The 17691-nt window shown below is 44.3% G+C and overlaps 1 protein-coding gene across 3 annotated transcripts in view; it reads left to right on the forward strand.

The window, feature by feature from the left end:
- LOC137321061 (selenocysteine insertion sequence-binding protein 2-like) overlaps nt 1-17691 on the forward strand; it is a 73923-nt gene that overhangs the window by 26328 nt on the left and 29904 nt on the right. For all 3 annotated transcript variants that reach the window (XM_067983226.1, XM_067983227.1, XM_067983228.1), the window contains 4 exons: nt 4921-5019; nt 11994-12149; nt 14929-15061; nt 15254-15426. In XM_067983226.1, the coding sequence (XP_067839327.1) occupies nt 4921-5019; nt 11994-12149; nt 14929-15061; nt 15254-15426 (561 nt within the window). The remainder of the gene's footprint in view (nt 1-4920; nt 5020-11993; nt 12150-14928; nt 15062-15253; nt 15427-17691) is intronic.

Raw genomic sequence — 17691 nt, forward strand, 5'->3', positions numbered from 1 at the left:
CAGCCCCCGCTGGTGGGAATCCCGCAGGCAATTAAAGCCAGCGGGATGCCACTTGAGTGTATTTATTTTGCTTGTTCAGGTCATTAACTGACCTGATTAAGGGACTGTGTGTGATTTTGGAGAAACATGGGACTGTTTCACACACTGGGGGAAACAGTCCTAGTTGAACTGGACGTGTTGCAGCCGTCAGCCTGTGGCAGCTGCAAAGGTCCATTTGACAGGTGGGGGGGGGGGGGGAGACCCTCACCCATTGCAGGAGGCCGCTCTGTCACTTGGGACAAAGTGTGGCCTCCACCACCCCCCTCCTGACAGTCAAAGTCACCAACCTGCACACTCACCCCGGGGTCCGGAGACATGTGCCTACCTTGCGGACCCCCTCAGATGTACATATTGCGGATGGGGGCCGCCGTAGCTGCAGTCATGACCTCCTCGGAGGGTGAACAGCATCACCAGCCTCGCCATCCACGCCGTCCACCTCTGACACGTGGAGCTCCACAACAGAGTGCTGTGACACATCCACCTGTACAGCAGGAGGGAGGGCACTACCCTCGCCACAGGGTCCACAGACCGAGGCGCAGCTCCCCGGACCTCTCTGAGCAGCAGTGCACACGGAGGCGCAGATTCACTCGACATGTAGTCGTGGACATCTGCAGCCTCTTTCATGCCGAGTCGATCCTGGCTGGCCCCAGCACCATCTGCTTACCTGTCGCTGCCAAAGTCACCACTGCCCTCCACAACTCCTCCTCCGCATCCTTCCAGGGTGCAGCCGGGTACACCGCCGATGTCTCTCAGTCGTCTGCGCGGAGGAGCCCTGCAAATACACCTGCACCTACTCTGCAGTAACACAATGGGTGGCATCAGTGGTGGGTCCTCATAGTGATACCCAGGAGCGGGCATTATTGCACAAAACAGACAGGATTCGCGGAGACATGGCAGTGGTGGTGCCAATATAATGTGTGATGTGAATTGTTCTGAAATTCAATATAGGTAACACCCATGACAAACCCTCAAACACCCTTGTGCATCCCCTTCATGCTCACGACACGTTTGCCTTACGCTGCCTACTGCACATATGCCCTGTGGCTGCAGCACAGATGGTGGCAGGTTGACTGAGGCTGGCCGTGAGGGAGATGCACGAGAGGGTGAGTATGGGATAGAGCCATGAGATTATATGAGGATTGGGTTGCGTGTTAGTGGCGGGGTGAGTACTCGCGAGGTGAGTAGGTGCAGGTAAGATGAGGATGGGGTTTGAGTGGGTATGAGGGGTGATGTGACAGAGTAGTGTTGGCGGTGCCGAAGGAGATGTGGGGTGGGGGCAGTGTTGTGGCAGACGGAGTGTAGGGGAAAGACTACGTGTTCTCACTGTGGCTGACCTACTGCGGTCATTGGAGCGCCTCCTGCACTGTATGCAGGTGGGCGATATGTTGGTGGTGCAGGTGACCTCCTCTGCCACCTCGGGCCAGGCCTTCTTGGTGGCAGAGGCAGGCCGCTTCCTCCCGCCCGCCGGGTGGAAGAGCTCTGTCCTCCCCCTCCTCCTCACCCCATCTGATGATACCTGGGGTGAGGCATCATTAAACTGGGAGCAGCCTTCCCCCTGGGCTGCTCCATGCTGTAATTTGTTCTATTGGTTGCAGCATCTGTCAGTGGAGGACTGCCCCTTTAACTAGAGAGCCTCCAGCTGACCGATCGTACTGCGCATGCGCAGCCCGCCCGACGCGCAGACCAGCAGCGCGGAGCCCGGAGGAGCAGGTAAGTGGATCCAATTAGTGTGTTGCCTGCTACGATCGCGCGGGCAACCCACTAATTTCACCGGGCGTGTTGACCACGCTCCCGAAACCCAATCCGCCGGAAACCCGCAGGCCTGATAAAATCGGGCCCCAAGTCTTTTCTTCTACAATCTTAAGGCTTTTAAAATACGAGCTTGGCATCATCTAATCGCCACTTCTCGATTTACTTCACCTACTTTAGTGTTTTCAACTTGGTTTTGTCCTGCATTCAGGGCCTTGGTTCTTCACCTTGGTTTGTCAGTTCCATCCTTTTTGAGATTTAATGCATGAATGAATTTTTGAACTAAGTAAATTATTTTTTGTTTTAAGTTGTCTTCAAAATTATAATTTAAAGCAATGGATGACAACTTTTTATTTTAGTGATGTTTGCCATCAATACTTAAGAGAATTACAAGGTTACTTTTCCCACTTCCTCTGCAAAAAAAAATCTTTCTAGCACTCTGTCCATTATAATTGTACTGGTGGTTGGATTTCAGATGTTCCTTTGATTTTTTTTCCATTGAATATGGTAAAATACTTTAGTAACTCAACAAATAGAATTGCAATAAAATCTATAATATATAAAAAGTCTTGTGGATAGTGCACACTTCCTGTATTGTCACACTTATTTACTGTAACACTTTCCCCAGCACAATTTGTTGATAACACCCTCTTATAAAAATAGCATCTCTTCCAACTCACTGTGACAAAACCATGAAAGATCTGCTAGTCGAAATTAAATTGCTTCAGTTCATCAGATCCATTGGCCTGAATTTTACTCTGAGCCATGGAGAGTGGGGTGAGGGGGTGGCAGGCATTTCCGGACAGCGAACCCGTAAGTATGGGTTTCCCGGATGTCCTGATCATTTTGACTGGCTGCTGCCCATTGGATGGGAAAGCAGTCGGGGAGCAGATGCAAGGTAAGTCTGACATCGGGAGGCTTGGGGGTCAGTCATGGGGGGCTTGGGGTGGGGGGGGGGGGGAAAGAGGTCGGAGGGGTCGGAGACATTCTGGTATGTGGGGGGGGGGGGGGAGTCGGAGACATTTTTGGTGTGGGGGGGATCGGAAACATTTTTGGAAGGGGGGTCAGAGACATTTTGTGGTGGGGGTGGGGGAGGGTTGGCCGATCACGTGTCTGATTGCACCAGGTAAGCTTGTTGGGCCTGGAGGAAACACTCCTGCTCCTCCTGGCCCACAAGCAGTGCAACAAAGGCACATACCTGTTGATCCGGGCCTTCTCGCCTCCTCTTGCGTGGCGAGAATCAGAAGGTCCGGGAATCCCGGTCCCCAGGAGCTAAAAATAAAAAAGCAATTAAAATGGAGTCCCGCAGTCTCCTTAGAAGAGTTTACTGACCGACCCACCTCCTGAGAGTGGATTGGCCGCCTGTACCCCCCACCCACCTCCGTTAAAACCAGAAGTTTTACATTTTTTACAATTTTTATCTTCCTACCCGCCCCCAACCCACCTGTCCTTGGCGGGGGGGGGGGGGTGGGCTAAAATTACCGCCATTTTTTCACTATCCATCATGTTCAACGCTTCCAAACTGATAGTATGTAATACAATACCATTTTTTCATTTCCATTCTCAAATTCCTGCATGTTACTTCCTGCTCAGACCCCTAGCTTGTGTTTTGGATCGGAGTTGTGCTCCTTCTATGGTCATTTGGAAGGTAAAAGCCTTGCAGCAGCCAGAAGTTTTTCTCTTGCTAAAGAATCTGGAAGCCTTTTTGTGTCCATCCACCAAACCTATTGCTCATTTGTGCTTGTAAAATTGTCTGCAGTCACATGAGTTTGATGTGAGCTGCCTGTTGTCTTGCATACAACTATAGAAAAGACTTGTCAATTACTGTCCGTGGCAACCAACCCTAGATTTGACTGTAGTAGTAAATGGCTGTCGAGGTAATAAAAATAAGGAATGTTTACTACACTTCAGTCACCTTAATACTTTCACCATTATAGAAGCAAAAGCATGGTCTCATGATGAGTAGCTGAGCTATGCAGTCCAGAAGCACCCCACACTTGATCCCTGATCTGTACTGATTCGGTTGCTCTCAGCGAGACTGCTGATGGGAGGTGCTATAATCGGCCTCAGCACTTTTCGGTAAGGAAATGGAAAATTACTCAGGGTTCCTGTACCTGGTTGCTCGCCGGAAACGTGTGTTTCCATATGTGTGTGAACGTTGGGTGAGGAATTTATTGGACCTAGATGTGATGCCCACTGCTGTTGAATAGCCTGTCCATGCTCATTTTCTAGGCTAACACTTGAATAATGGTCTCTTGGATGAGGTACTGGAAAGCAGCTAGTAAACTTGGAAGCATAACTCAGAGAGGAAGCAATGTTTTCCAAAGTGGAAAGCAGTAGAAAAAAATTGAGGGAAAAAAATGTCATTCATTCATTCATACAGAATTGCTTATATAAGGCCTGGAAGTTGTAACTTTTTGATCTTTTGTGTCTCTTTTAGGACTTAATTACCTTACTGGCCATCAAAAGTTGGTAATATGCAATCATGTGCAAGGAGCATGTCAGAATAATGATTAACTTATGCAGATTGCGGTAGATGTTGGTAATTATTTTAAACAAAAAGAGCAGTATTCATTGATGTTTGCCGTGGACCTAAATTAGTTTTCCTCATTTTAGCTTGCCAGCATTGCCATCTATTGAGCTTGGAAGACAGAATGGTCTGGGCTGTACCATTATTGGTTGACAGGAGGCATAATTCTGTATCTTTCCTGGAAATGGGAACAGCAGCAATTTGCATAATTTTCAAAGCAGTAGGTCATTGTTCCTCTGCTTTCTTAATGATGAGCATGGTGTGGGGGAAAAGGGAAGTAGTGCTAATTTTCAGTTATATACTAGAACTTAGCAGCATAATTGAAAAGAGATCTTGAAATGTTGAAATAGCACAAAGATAGAGAAGTGGGATAATCTTGTGCTTTCTGTTTATGATTTAGGCAATAGGTCAGCGATACTTTTCATTTGATGCACATCTATAACAAGCCTGTAATTGACATCTGTGTTTTGAAGCCAAGCTTTAACATGGTTTTACAGCTTTGAAATAATATTCATTATCCAATCAAAATTTGACATTGTGTCACAGAATATTTACATGAAACTTTAATGTAAGATCATAATTATTTCACTTTGCCTTTGTAGGATGATGAAGAATTTCCAGATTTGACATCAGCAATAAGCAATAGTGCTGGGCAAAACAAGTTCTTTTCCTACAAGCAGGTTACCAAAAGACAGTTGGAGGTAAGAGAAACTTTGAGGACTGAAGTAATGTTTCTGCATTAAGATAACGAAGTAAGATTATAGCTCAGTTTATTTTAAGACTTTATTTTATCAATGGAAAAACTAGTGTTATTTGAATTGGTGGAGAAAACCACTAAGTTCTCAACTAATGTGATTATTGCCCAATTAGGTTGCTAACAAGATTATTGCCCAGATTTTGCTGATAAAATAACGCACACCGTTATTAATGCGCAAATCTACCAGCAACTTGTGGCGAGGAAGAGATACCAAGTGAATTGCGAATCGCCACAAGTTGCTGGTCAGTTGGCTTTGTGAAAACGGTATCTCGCCCTTAACCTCTCCGTGAGTTTCATGAAGTTGCTGCATTTGCACATTAATTGCCCATTAAACTTGTCACAGAAAGTTAAGTCGAGTAATTAAAAGCATAAGTGTCCTTTCAAAGATGTGATAATTGTTAATGACTGCCAATCAACCTCTCGCCCAGAAAGTGAACAATTAAATGTATGGATTCTCATTCCTTCAGGTAGTGAATTGTTGGAGATTTTAACTGTCATTTTTTTTCTTACTTTTTCTTTGTCTTTTTTTCTCTCTTAATCCAATCTTTCTTTCCCCTTCTTTCTGTACCTGATTTGACATTGAATTCACCCTCCTCAGTCCTTCCTCTTTATTTCTCAATCCTTAAATCTCATTGGTTAAGGAGATACACTGTTTGTCCCCGTTATTTAAAAAGGGTAGTAGGCAGAAGGCTGGAAATTATAGGCCAGTTAGCTTAACATCTGTGGTGGGTAAAATTTTGGAGTCTATTATTAAGGAGACAGTAACGGAACATTTAGATAAGCATAATTTAATAGGACAAAGTCAGCATGGCTTTATGAAGGGGAAGTCATGTCTGACAAATTTGCTTGAGTTCTTTGAGGATATAACGTACAGGGTGGATAAAGGGGAACCAGTGGACATAGTGTATTTAGACTTCCAGAAGGCATTCGACAAGGTGCCACATAAAAGATTATTACTTAAGATAAAAAATCACGGGATTGGGGGTAACATTCTGGCATGGGTGGAGGATTGGTTATCGAACAGGAAGCAGAGAGTTGGGATAAATGGTTCATTTTCGGACTGGCAACCAGTAACCAGTGGTGTTCCACAGGGGTCGGTGCTGGGTCCCCAACTCTTTACAATCTATATTAACGATTTGGAGGAGGGGACCGAGTGCAACATGTCAAAATTTGCAGATGATACAAAGATGGGAGGGAAAGTAGAGAGTGAGGAGGACATAAAAATCCTGCAGGGGGATATAGACAAGCTGGGTGAGTGGGCGGAGATTTGGCAGATGCAATATAATATTGGAAAATGTGAGGTTATGCACTTTGGCAGGAAAAATCAGAGAGCAAGTTATTTTCTTAATGGCGAGAGACTGGAAAGTACTGCAGTACAAAGGGATCTGGGGGTCCTAGTGCAAGAAAATCAAAAAGTTGGTATGCAGGTGCAGCAGGTGATCAAGAAAGCCAACGGAATGTTGGCTTTTATTGCTAGGGGGATAGAATATAAAAACAGGGAGGTATTGCTGCAGTTATATAGGGTATTGGTGAGACCGCACCTGGAATACTGCATACAGTTTTGGTCTCCATACTTAAGAAAAGACATACTTGCTCTCGAGGCAGTACAAAGAAGGTTCACTCGGTTAATCCCGGGGATGAGGGGGCGGACATATGAGGAGAGGTTGAGTCGATTGGGACTCTACTCATTGGAGTTCAGAAGAATGAGAGGCGATCTTATTGAAACATATAAGATTGTGAAGGGGCTTGATCGGGTGGATGCAGTAAGGATGTTCCCAAAGATGGGTGAAACTAGAACTAGGGGGCATAATCTTAGAATAAGGGGCTGCTCTTTCAAAACTGAGATGAGGAGAAACTTCTTCACTCAGAGGGTGGTAGGTCTGTGGAATTTGCTGCCCCAGGAAGCTGTGGAAGCTACATCATTAGATAAATTTAAAACAGAAATAGACAGTTTTCTAGAAGTAAAGGGAATTAGAGGTTATGGGGAGCGGGCAGGAAATTGGACATGAAGCTGAGTTCGGATCGGTCAATGCCCTGTGGGTGGCGGAGAGGGCCCAGGGGCTGTGTGGCCGGGTCCTGCTCCTACTTCTTGTGTTCTTTAGATTTGTGGTTGGGATCAGATCAGCCATGATCTTATTGAATGGCGGAGCAGGCTCGAGGGGCCGATTGGCCTACTCCTGCTCCAATTTCTTATGTTCTTATGTTCTTATGTTCACCAAAGTCCCAGATGCTCTGTGGGCAAAAACTTTTAAAACCTAAAACATGCACGAACAAGTCTAATTAACGGGCCATGCCGCAACATGCCCCACTCCGGCAAAATCTGGGCCAATATCATTTTAAGTGTAAAACACAATAAATCTGTGCCATCAATTTAAGAGCAGTTCTGAGCAGTGTATAATAGATTGTCTGGCTTCGCATCCCAACAGGATCTTTATTTTTATTTTTTAAAGTCAGACTAAAACCTGCACCATTTATTGGATTAAATAGTAGCCTGCTTCTGTCGCTACAAAGATAATATTACTCTTGAAACTTTAACATTAGAAAATATAGCATAACTGGATACCATCTTGACTTTAAAAAATTACAAATAGCCATTTGTCCTTCTTTCCACGTGCTAGAATTATAGATAACCCTGAGTACTTATTTATAGATGACCTTGAATGCCTTTCAGTGATTGATGTACTTTGTCAGCTGCTGAGTGCACATAATGTGATACTGAGAGAACCACTGGCTGTTTTATCATTCAGTCTTAAATGAGTGCTAATTGCAATGTTAAAATAGTACCCAAGGTTTTGAAAAGTAGTCTAAAACCCTGACTTTTTTTAAACAACTATCAACATATGGCTATAACTTTACAAAATCGGGCATTTCTGGAGCGGGAAGGAATCCCGGCCAAAACCCACCTAAAAACATCCATGACCTGGGTGCGCATGCCGTTCCCGAACCCGAATCCCGCTGGCAATTAAAGCTGGTGGGACGATATTTAAACCAACAATTGAAGTACTTAACATCTGCTTTAATGTAATTAATCATGCTGGCAAGCGATTTCAATGCTGCCTCAACGTGTTTCCCGTGCTGTGTGAATCATGCCTTGGGAAACTAGGTGGGTTGCAGCCGGCGGCCGTTTGGACATTTATCCCCATCTATCAAATAGGGATTTAAAAGGTGAGTAATTGCAGCAGGAGAAGGAACATCGCCATCCTTGCCAGGCACGGCATGCACTTCTGCCACTTGTAGCTCCACAACACAGTGCTGCGCCACAGGGACTTGCACAAGAGCAGAGAGAGGAACAACAGAGGGACTGACATCGCAGGAGGGTCTATAGACCAAGGCTGAGCTTCCTGAACCTTTCTGAGGAGCAGTGCCTTCGGAGGCTGAGAGTCGCCAGGTGGTCGCAGACATCTGCAGCCTCCTTCATGCCGAGCTGCTCCCGGCTGGACCTGATGTCGCAGTTAAAGTGACCACTGCCCTCAAATTCTTTGCCTCCCGGATTATTCCAGGGCACCAACGGTGACATCGCCGGGGTTTCTCCATCATCTGCCCACAAGTGCATAAGACAGGCCATCGATGATTTGTTTTGCAGGGTGTCCTACTACGTCAACTACCCCATGGATGACCTCAGCCAGAGAGAAAGGGCAGTGGGTTTCCATTCTGTGGCTGGTTTCCCATGGGTACGGGGTGCAATTGATTGCATGCATATAGCAATCTGAGCACCTCCACATGAGCCAGGACTATCCATCAACAGAAAGGGCTATCACCCCATCAATGCGCAGCTCGTTTGTGATCACCGGAAAAGATTTCTTCATGTGTGTGCCAGATTCCGTAGCAGCTGCCATGATTCATTCATTCTGAGGGAATCCAACATCTCAGCCCTCTTCCAAACAGCCTTAAGGGCTGGCTCCTCGGAGACATGGGATACCCCCTGCACACATGGCTCATGGCACCTCAGAGGAACCCTATCAGCGAGGAACAGCATCGATACAACGACGGTCACATCACCACCAGGTCTGTCATTGAACATGCGATAAGACTGCTGAAGATGTGATTTCGGTGCCTGGATCAGTCTGGGGGAGCGCTTCAATACACATCAGCGAGAGTGGATCGAATTATAGTAGTCTGTTGTGTCCTGCACAACATTGCACAACAGAGAGGGTTACCTGTTGGAGGCCCCATGCCCTCATCCAGCATCCACATCTGCCATCAACATTGAGGAGGAGGAACACATCGGCAGAGCAGCGGCTTCACCTGGTTGCTCGTGAGGCCGGGGAGTCACTAATATTTGAACAATTCTCAATGAGATCACAAAGTGAGAATAGTCCAGTCCTCAGACCACCTGGAAAGAGCAGCGCCAACACCAGCGTGCGCCACCCCCACCACCCCCCCCAGCACAAACCAGTCCTACAACTACACATACAAGAATGGGCAAGAAGTGGCAGTAGTGGTGCGAATGATCACATTTAATGTGCACTGAACAAAAAACAAATATAAATGAGAAACATGACAGGCTGTCTCGCACTCTTCGTGATCACAAATCCTTAGCCTTTCTCTTCCTACTACTCCTACGTGGTGCATCCCCTGTGGCTGCAGCAGAGGTAGTGGCAGGTTGCTCATGTTCATGCCTTGGCTGCCTAGATGCTTTTGGCCTTCGCCCTCTGTGTTTTGGAGCCTGTGAGGGCCCCGGCAAAGACTGCTCCACCTGCACCTGTGCAGGGTACTGGTTGAGAGGGGGGCAATGGGTGAGACGTGGGAGCGCTTTGAGTGGTGTCCCCCACCTCTGTGTCCCCTTTTGCCATCATCCTTCTCCTGGGCCAGGCCCAAATTGCTCCTCCCACCCTGCTAGACAACAGTTTGGAGGACATGTGTGATGCCTTGGAAGCCCAGTTGTGAAGTTTCTGTCTACTGTGAGTCCAAACGGCCATTGTCAGGACCTGAATGAACTCATTTGTGAGCCGTACTTGAAGCTCAGTGGAGGCTAGCTTTCTCTCCATCGCAGACATTCCCGCACTTACCTGCGCCACTGTCTCAGACATTCCTGCACGTACTTGTGCCACCATTCCACTAATGCAGCAGTTGGACTCCTCCATCCTCGCCGCTGTTGTGGAGAGTTTGTGTGTGGCACCTGTTCCAGTACCTCACAAATGTGCTGCAGTCCCTCGATCATTCTCCTTTTTAAAGGATGGCTCCCGGGGTTCAGCATCTGCGTTCAGCTGAGCAGAGTCTGGAGAGGAGTGCGCCCACTGACGCGGATTCTACAACAGCTGCCCCTGACACCGGTGTCTGCTCATGCTTACTTGTGTGTGGTGACTCACCAGGTGCCAACCCAACTAACTGACTACTAGGACCCACCAAGGTGTGAGTATCTGCGCTGGTGGATGGCTCACTAAGATGTGACGGTGCACCCTTAGAGGCCGGAGCTCCTCTGAGGAATCGCCCTCTCCCATCACTTCGGTCGTTGAAGGGCCAGTAAGAGAACAGAAGGCAATATTAAGCATCATCACAGATGTAATGTTGTGATGAGCATACTGAGGTGTTCAACATGCCGATCATTGTTAACATCAATTCATGTTGTGTGTGATGAATGTTAAAGTTGTATCACCAGATATTTGTGGGGTGCCAGTCTCGGCGTCCCCAATGGACAGGCACTTAAGGGTGCGGCTGATCTCCAGGGCCGCCGCCTCCAACTTTGTGAGGACCATAATTTGCTGTGGCCCCCCTCCAGTACTCGCCCTCTCGCGTGCATTTTGCACTGTCTTCTACAAGGGGAGAAAGTACAGACGAGTGAGTGAGGGTGAAGTGGTCAGCCAATGAACGCATTATTTTGGGTGAGGCTGACGGTGAAAGAGATTTATCAGACAGAGACATCACATTGGATCAGGATTGGGGTGTGTGGTAGTGGTGGGTTCACAAATGGGGAGGTGAGGAAGTGAAGGTAAGTTGAAGATGAGCCTTAAGTGGGTGTGAGGAGTAATGTGATGGAGTAGTCTTGGCGGTGCAGAATGAGGTGGGAGGGAGTTGTTGTGATGTGCACCACGGAATGCAGGAGAATCAGTAAGTGTACTCACTTTTGTTGACCTAGTTAGGTCATTGAAGCGCTTCCTGTACTGAACCCTAGTTGCTCCTGCTGGTGACCTCCTCTGCCATCTCGAGGCAGGGCGCTCCCTCCTCCTCCTCCTCCTCCTCACCCCAGCCAGCACCACCTCAAGTGAGGCATCACTGAATCTTGGACCTGGCTTGCCCCTCTGCTGCTCCAGTCTGCGTGCTTGCTCCTTGCTCCAGCAAAAGCCATTGGTGCAATGGCCCTTTATATCCAGACGCTCCAGCTGACAGCAGCTCATGCGGGTGCGCAGTCTGCCCGCTGCGCAGCTTTCGGACGGCAAACCCAGAAACAACATTAAGAGGCACCAATTAAGTCGCAATCGCATGGGGAACAGTAAGATTTTATTCAGGTTATCCGCGTGCTCAATGCCTGCCCCCCCTCCCCGCCATCCCGCTGGCATTTTAAAATCATGCCCATGAACTGGTTGGGACTAAAATAAAACTGAGCACAAATTGTGCACATCTGATGAGCATAAAATTAAAATACAGTAATTTTCACTGTCTGGCTTGCAGTGAACCACACTAGAATATGTTAGGGAATTTCTTTCGCTGAAGCAGTTTTATGCAAGCTATAGCCCGGAGTAGTTAACATCAGCAAGCAATAGTTTTTTCTCTATTGTGCATTGATGCCAACTAACAGTAAATAGTATAGTTACTTCTCACACATTATGGCTTTTTTATTCAAGTAGAATATGTTACAGATGACAAAGGTGTACAAACTTTTTTTATTGCTCAATTTCATCTATTGCAGTCTTAAGATTTTAAACTTTTTTATTGCAGTCCATATTTGTAAATATTGAGAGTTCTTGTTTATCTTTTCAGCCACCAATGGATGGAGAACTAGTTTTAAGTGTGACCGACTCCCGTGCTATTGCTGGCGGACAGGTCTCTCTGGACCCAGACCAGAAACCAGTCCAAATTGTGAGAACAGAATCAGTTCAAGAAAATGTGTCCAACAGTCCACAGAAGAAAGCTATGGTTTGTACAGAACTATTCGTCCTTTTCACTTGAATAATGTTCCTGTGTAATGTGGAGAAAACACTAAGGATGGCCCTGAGCGTATGACTTACGGTTTTGATCGGGAAAGGATCTATCCTCAGAGCCACACAATTTCAGCAATCATTTATTTGATATGGGTCTGTGACTTAAGTGTGTTTCTGATCAGTTTGAGGGTTGTTCTACTTCATGTACTAAAGTGAAAAATAGAGCTCAATTATCACAAACTGCAGTAATATTTTACAGACTGCGTTAATTAGAAACATGGTGTTGGTTCAAATCAAAACTGGCCTATCCCCACTAAACAGCCTTAATACTAAACTGGATATATTTGTTGAAAGTTTTAGAAATCAATTTGAGGATAATTTTTGAACTTAAACCCACATCTTCTCTGTTTGGTGAATAAATTCTGATTAGTCTCAAACGGGGCTCTCACAGTTGACTCTAAATATTCCCACAAGTTAATACCTGCTCTTAAGCCCTCTAATGTGCTTTAATATGCCATAGTGATGGTGTGTTAAAGTGAGAAAGACGGAGTTGAAATATGTTCCCCTTGCTTAATGCAGTAAAGAGATGTTTTTTAAACTAGTCAAACTTTTGATGCTGATGCCACATGTTGAAGTACCAGTAAAAATGTCAAGACTGCAGTCCCTCAGTCATTGTTCTATGGGGGAGCACACATTGGAGACCAAATTATCATTATTCTTATTAAAGCAAGCCTTATGGCACTGATGAGTTTGTACTTGTAGAGGTTCCCACCTCCCATGCTATGGATGATTTGAGGTCTAAATTATGGTTATGTTGTAAACCAACTGAAAACTGTGGACGCTTCAACACAAAAAGTCATACTATCATAATCTACAACAACTTGCATTTATATAGCGCCTTTAAGGTATTAAAATGTTCCAAGGCGCTTATACATTGCAGTGTGATGGTATTTAATGACTAGAATTGCTCTGACTCACACACCATTTTCATTTGAAATATTGGCTAAGGGCAGTGTCCTATATGATCTGCAAATCTAAGGTTAAAGCAATTGTTCCATGCAAGTCAAAACTTACTAATACAGGAACCTTTAAAAAGTATTAAAATGCTTCAAAACGCAGAGGAAATCGTTCTGTAATCATGCAATCATGTGGGATCTTGTTATTGAAGTTTATATACTTGTGCGAAGTTCAATGAATTCACTGTGATATTACTTACAAAATATTAATTCCCGATCTGTACAATCTCATATTTTAAGAGCACGTTATATAGAGGATATCTTTCCAAAAGATGTAGGGTGAATTATGTTTTTTTTTTCCAACCATTTATTTGTCAGCCTTGGTCTAAACCCAGATAACAGTCTGACAAACTTGATTGAATTTTTTGAGGCGGTAACAAGGAGGGTTGATGAGGGTAGTGCATTTGATGTAGTCTACATGGATTTTAGCAAGGCTTTTGACAAGGTTCCACATGCAGACTGGTCAAAAAAGTAAAAGCCCATGGATCCAATTTGCCACTTTCCCTTGGATTCCAAAATTGGCTCAGAGGCAGGAAGCAAAGGGCAATGGTCGACTGGTGTTTTTGTGACTGGAAGACTGTTTGCAGTGGGGCTCCACAGGGCTCAGTACTAGGTCTCTTGCTTCTTGTGGTATATATTAATGATTTGGACTTAAATGTAGGGGACATGATTAAGAAGTTTGCAGATGATACAAAAAGGATGTGTTTGATAATAAGGAGGAAAGCTGTAGACTGCAGGAAGATATCAATGGACTGGTCAGCTGGACAGAAAAGTGGCAAATGGAACTCAACCCAGTGAAGTGTGAGGTAATGCATTTGGGGAGGTCAAACAAGGCAAGGGAATACACAATAAATGGGAGGATACTGAGAGGTGTAGAGGAAGAGAGGGACCTTGGAGTGCATGTCCACAGATCCCTGAAGATAGCAGGACAGATAGATAAAGTGGTTAAAAAGGCATACGGGATACTTTCCTTTATTAGCCAAGGCGTAGAATATAAGAGCAGGGAGGTTATGCTAGAACTGTACAAAACACTAGTTAGGCCACAGCTTGAGTACTGCATACAGTTCTGGTCACCACATTATAGGAAGAATGTAATTGCAGTAGAGAAGAGATTTACGAGGATGTTGCCAGGACTAGAAAATTTTAGCTAGGAGGAAAGATTAGATAAGCTGGAGTTGTTTTCTTTGGAACAGAGGAGGCTGAGGGGAGATTTAATTGAGGTGTATAAAATTATGAGGGGCCTAGATAAAATGGATAGGGAGGACCTATTTCCCTTAGCAGAGAGGTCAATAACCAGGGGGCATAGATTTAAAGTAATTGGTAAAAGGATTAGAGGGGAGCTGAGGAAAATTTTTCACCCAGAGGGTGGTGGGGGTCTGGAACTCACTGCCTGAAAGGGTAATAGAGGCAGAAACCCTCATTGCATTTAAAAAGTACTTGGATTTGCACTTGAAGTGTCATAACCTAGAGGGCTACGGACCAAGTGCTGGAAAGTGGGATTACGCTGGGTAGCTCTGTTTCAACTGGCACAGACATGATGGGCCAAATGGCCTCCTTCTGTGCTGTTAATTTTCTATGTTTCTATCACCTGCTTAAGGAGGAATACTGAGCACTACTACTGATTGTTAATGCACATGTATAAAATTTATATAGATCACTTTGATTCCACACACGAAATGGTGGTACTGTGGGTAATGACAATACCAAATGCACTTACACAGCAAATATACCAATGACAATTAACTTGTTTTTGTTTAGGAAGGTCAAAAGAAAACTGGTAAAAAGAGTAAGATACCCATGCAGCTAGATTTTGGTAACATGCTAGCTGTCCTAGAACAAAAACAGCAGGAGAAGAAGTCCAAACACACCCCTAAGCCAATAGTACTTGCAGGTAAGTATTGAAATTACTCTGTTCCATCTCTCTTCCTCTGATCCTGTTGTATATTTTGAAGCAGAGATTCCTTACTCTATTTAGGACTTCATGCATTACATCATTCTACTTTTTAAGCATTCATTATGATTCCTCCTAGATTTTTAAAAAAATTTTTGCTTTATCCTCTTTGTTGATAATCTTGTGTTATAGTTGGAGGGACATTTCCATTGGTTCCTAAAGAACCCACAACATCGAAGAGACAGCCTCAAAGTTCAAGTCAGGAAAAGGTTCCTCACAATCCCTTGGACTCGAGTGCTCCTTTAGTAAAGCGAGGAAAACAGCGAGAAGTCCCAAAGGCTAAGAAACCAACTTCACTGAAAAAGGTTAGTTGGATGCATGTTGTGTGAATACTGTTCCTGTTATAGAAAAAAAACAAACACGCCACTTGTAGCTGGAGAAAAGTATGTGATCCTATTTAGATTCTATCCAGTTACAAGTTGAAGGAATACTGCAGGCAAGGCTCAAAATTCATACTTCTCAACTGTCTCATTTTAATCCGAACACCCTGACATAAAGGAATGTTGCTGAGAAAAGCAGCAGCAGCACACCAGACTCCCAAGCCTGCTAAACTAACCGATTTAGTGGTTCTACAAAAAAAACGCCTTGCACAAGCACCAACCTGAGTTCCACTCTTTTAGCCATGATGTGGAGATGCCGGTGATGGACTGGGGTGGACAAATGTAAGGAATCTTACAACACCAGGTTATAGTCCAACAAATTTATTTTAAAATCACAAGCTTTCGGAGATTATCTCCTTCATTCATCTGACGAAGGAGATAATCTCCGAAAGCTTGTGATTTTAAAATAAATTTGTTGGACTATAACCTGGTGTTGTAAGATTCCTTACATTTGTCCACTCTTTTAGCACATTGCAAGTTGAGAAGTATGTCTTTCCTTGGTATCCCCCAGTTCTTAAAGCTTTAAAAGTAATTATAATTGTAGTTGCTCTTGATCCTTAGCCTAAGTCCAGTAATAAATGAGAAATTTAAATGGAAATATGCAAAAGAAGTGGCTGCTGGGGTGGGGAGGGGTGCATTAAATGAGTGTATTGCTACACTCTCTATATCCATCATTCTCTCATCATCCTGTGTCATTTATGAGGACTGTGGAAAATAAGCAGAGGATGCATTTAAGGCAGTGCTCATTTTTCATATGGAGGATTAACATATTAACTATTAAAAGTGGTCACTTTTTTCTAAATTGTATTAGGAACTGCCACCTACCAGGGGAAAGGTTATAGTACAATTTGTGTGAGCTTTCTCTTGGCAGTAAAGAACCTTTCTTGTCAGAATAAACGTAGCAAAATAGTTAATTGCTTTTTTAAAATTCTGGCTACTGATTTGGACAGTTCAGTTTACACATCAAATCAAATTACCCCATTTCTACAGACCTAGTTATGTTATTAAATTTTAATATGTGTTTGTGTGCAGTTGATTGATATTCCAGTTATACACCACAGAAAAGAGCAAAAATGTCCAATAATGGGTAGTTGTCAATTATTATATAATTTTAGAAAAATCAATTGTGCAGTAATGAATTGGCCACAAGGTGTCATTGCACCTTTAATAAATCCTGTATCTTCTTTTGGAAAGCTTCCTAAAGATATCTAGCAGCAAAATATTATTGCTATAGCAGAGACTACTGAAAGTACTCAGCTGGTCCATCAGCAACTATAAAAGGGAAAAAACAGGTTAACATTTTAGGTGTAGGTCCTTCTTCAGAACTGAAAACTGAACAATAATCAAGCCTGTTTGTAAGTTGTAATGGGGGGTGGGGGGAAAGAAAGGGGAGGAAAAAAGACAACAGATACTACATCACCAAGAAGTTAGTAGGTTGGATGACCTGCAACCTACTTGATAGAGAAGCAGGAACTTGTTAATTAATGTAAAAAAGATCATTTCAGTGAGGCAATGAAAAGACATTAAAAAGAGCAAAATGGGCAAATAGCTAAGATGATAAAGCATGGGAAAGACATGAGATCAGAACTAAAACAGGAAATGCTGGACACAGAAGCCCACCTACGACAAAGCTGTTCTGATGAAGGGTCCATATTCAGAAGTGTCAACTCGTTTCTCCTTCCCCAGATGTACTATATAGCCATGGTAGTCCATGCTGGAAAGAAAATGGTGAATATAGCTAAGATCTGACATTACTATGGTCAATATTCAAATGAAAAAGCTGCCGTGTGCCCAGGGGAAAGATGAGATACTTTTCCTGAAGCCTGCGTTTAGCTTGGCTAGAGCAGTCTAGGAGGCCAAAGACAGTGGGGTCAGAATGGGTAAAGGAGGAGGAATTAGTGATGAGTTGAAGGAAAGTTCAAGCCACTCTTGTGGACAGAATGAAGGTGTTCAGCAAAAAGGTAATTTAATCTGTGTTTAGTCTCCCTAGTGTAGATGAAATCACAGTGTGAGAAACAAATATGGTACACCAGATTGAAGGAAGTACATGCAAACTGCTGTCTGAAATGTTTGGGGCTGTGAGTGGGGCATTATAATGGATTTTGTTTATGCAATTTGGTAGGCAAGACTTTAAAAAGAAGAGGGTTTAAAGTGGATTGTATTCTTTTGTGGTCTGGTTTAAGTGCAGTT

Source organism: Heptranchias perlo, chromosome 4, assembly GCF_035084215.1.
Source record: "Heptranchias perlo isolate sHepPer1 chromosome 4, sHepPer1.hap1, whole genome shotgun sequence".
Classification (NCBI taxonomy): domain Eukaryota; kingdom Metazoa; phylum Chordata; class Chondrichthyes; order Hexanchiformes; family Hexanchidae; genus Heptranchias; species Heptranchias perlo.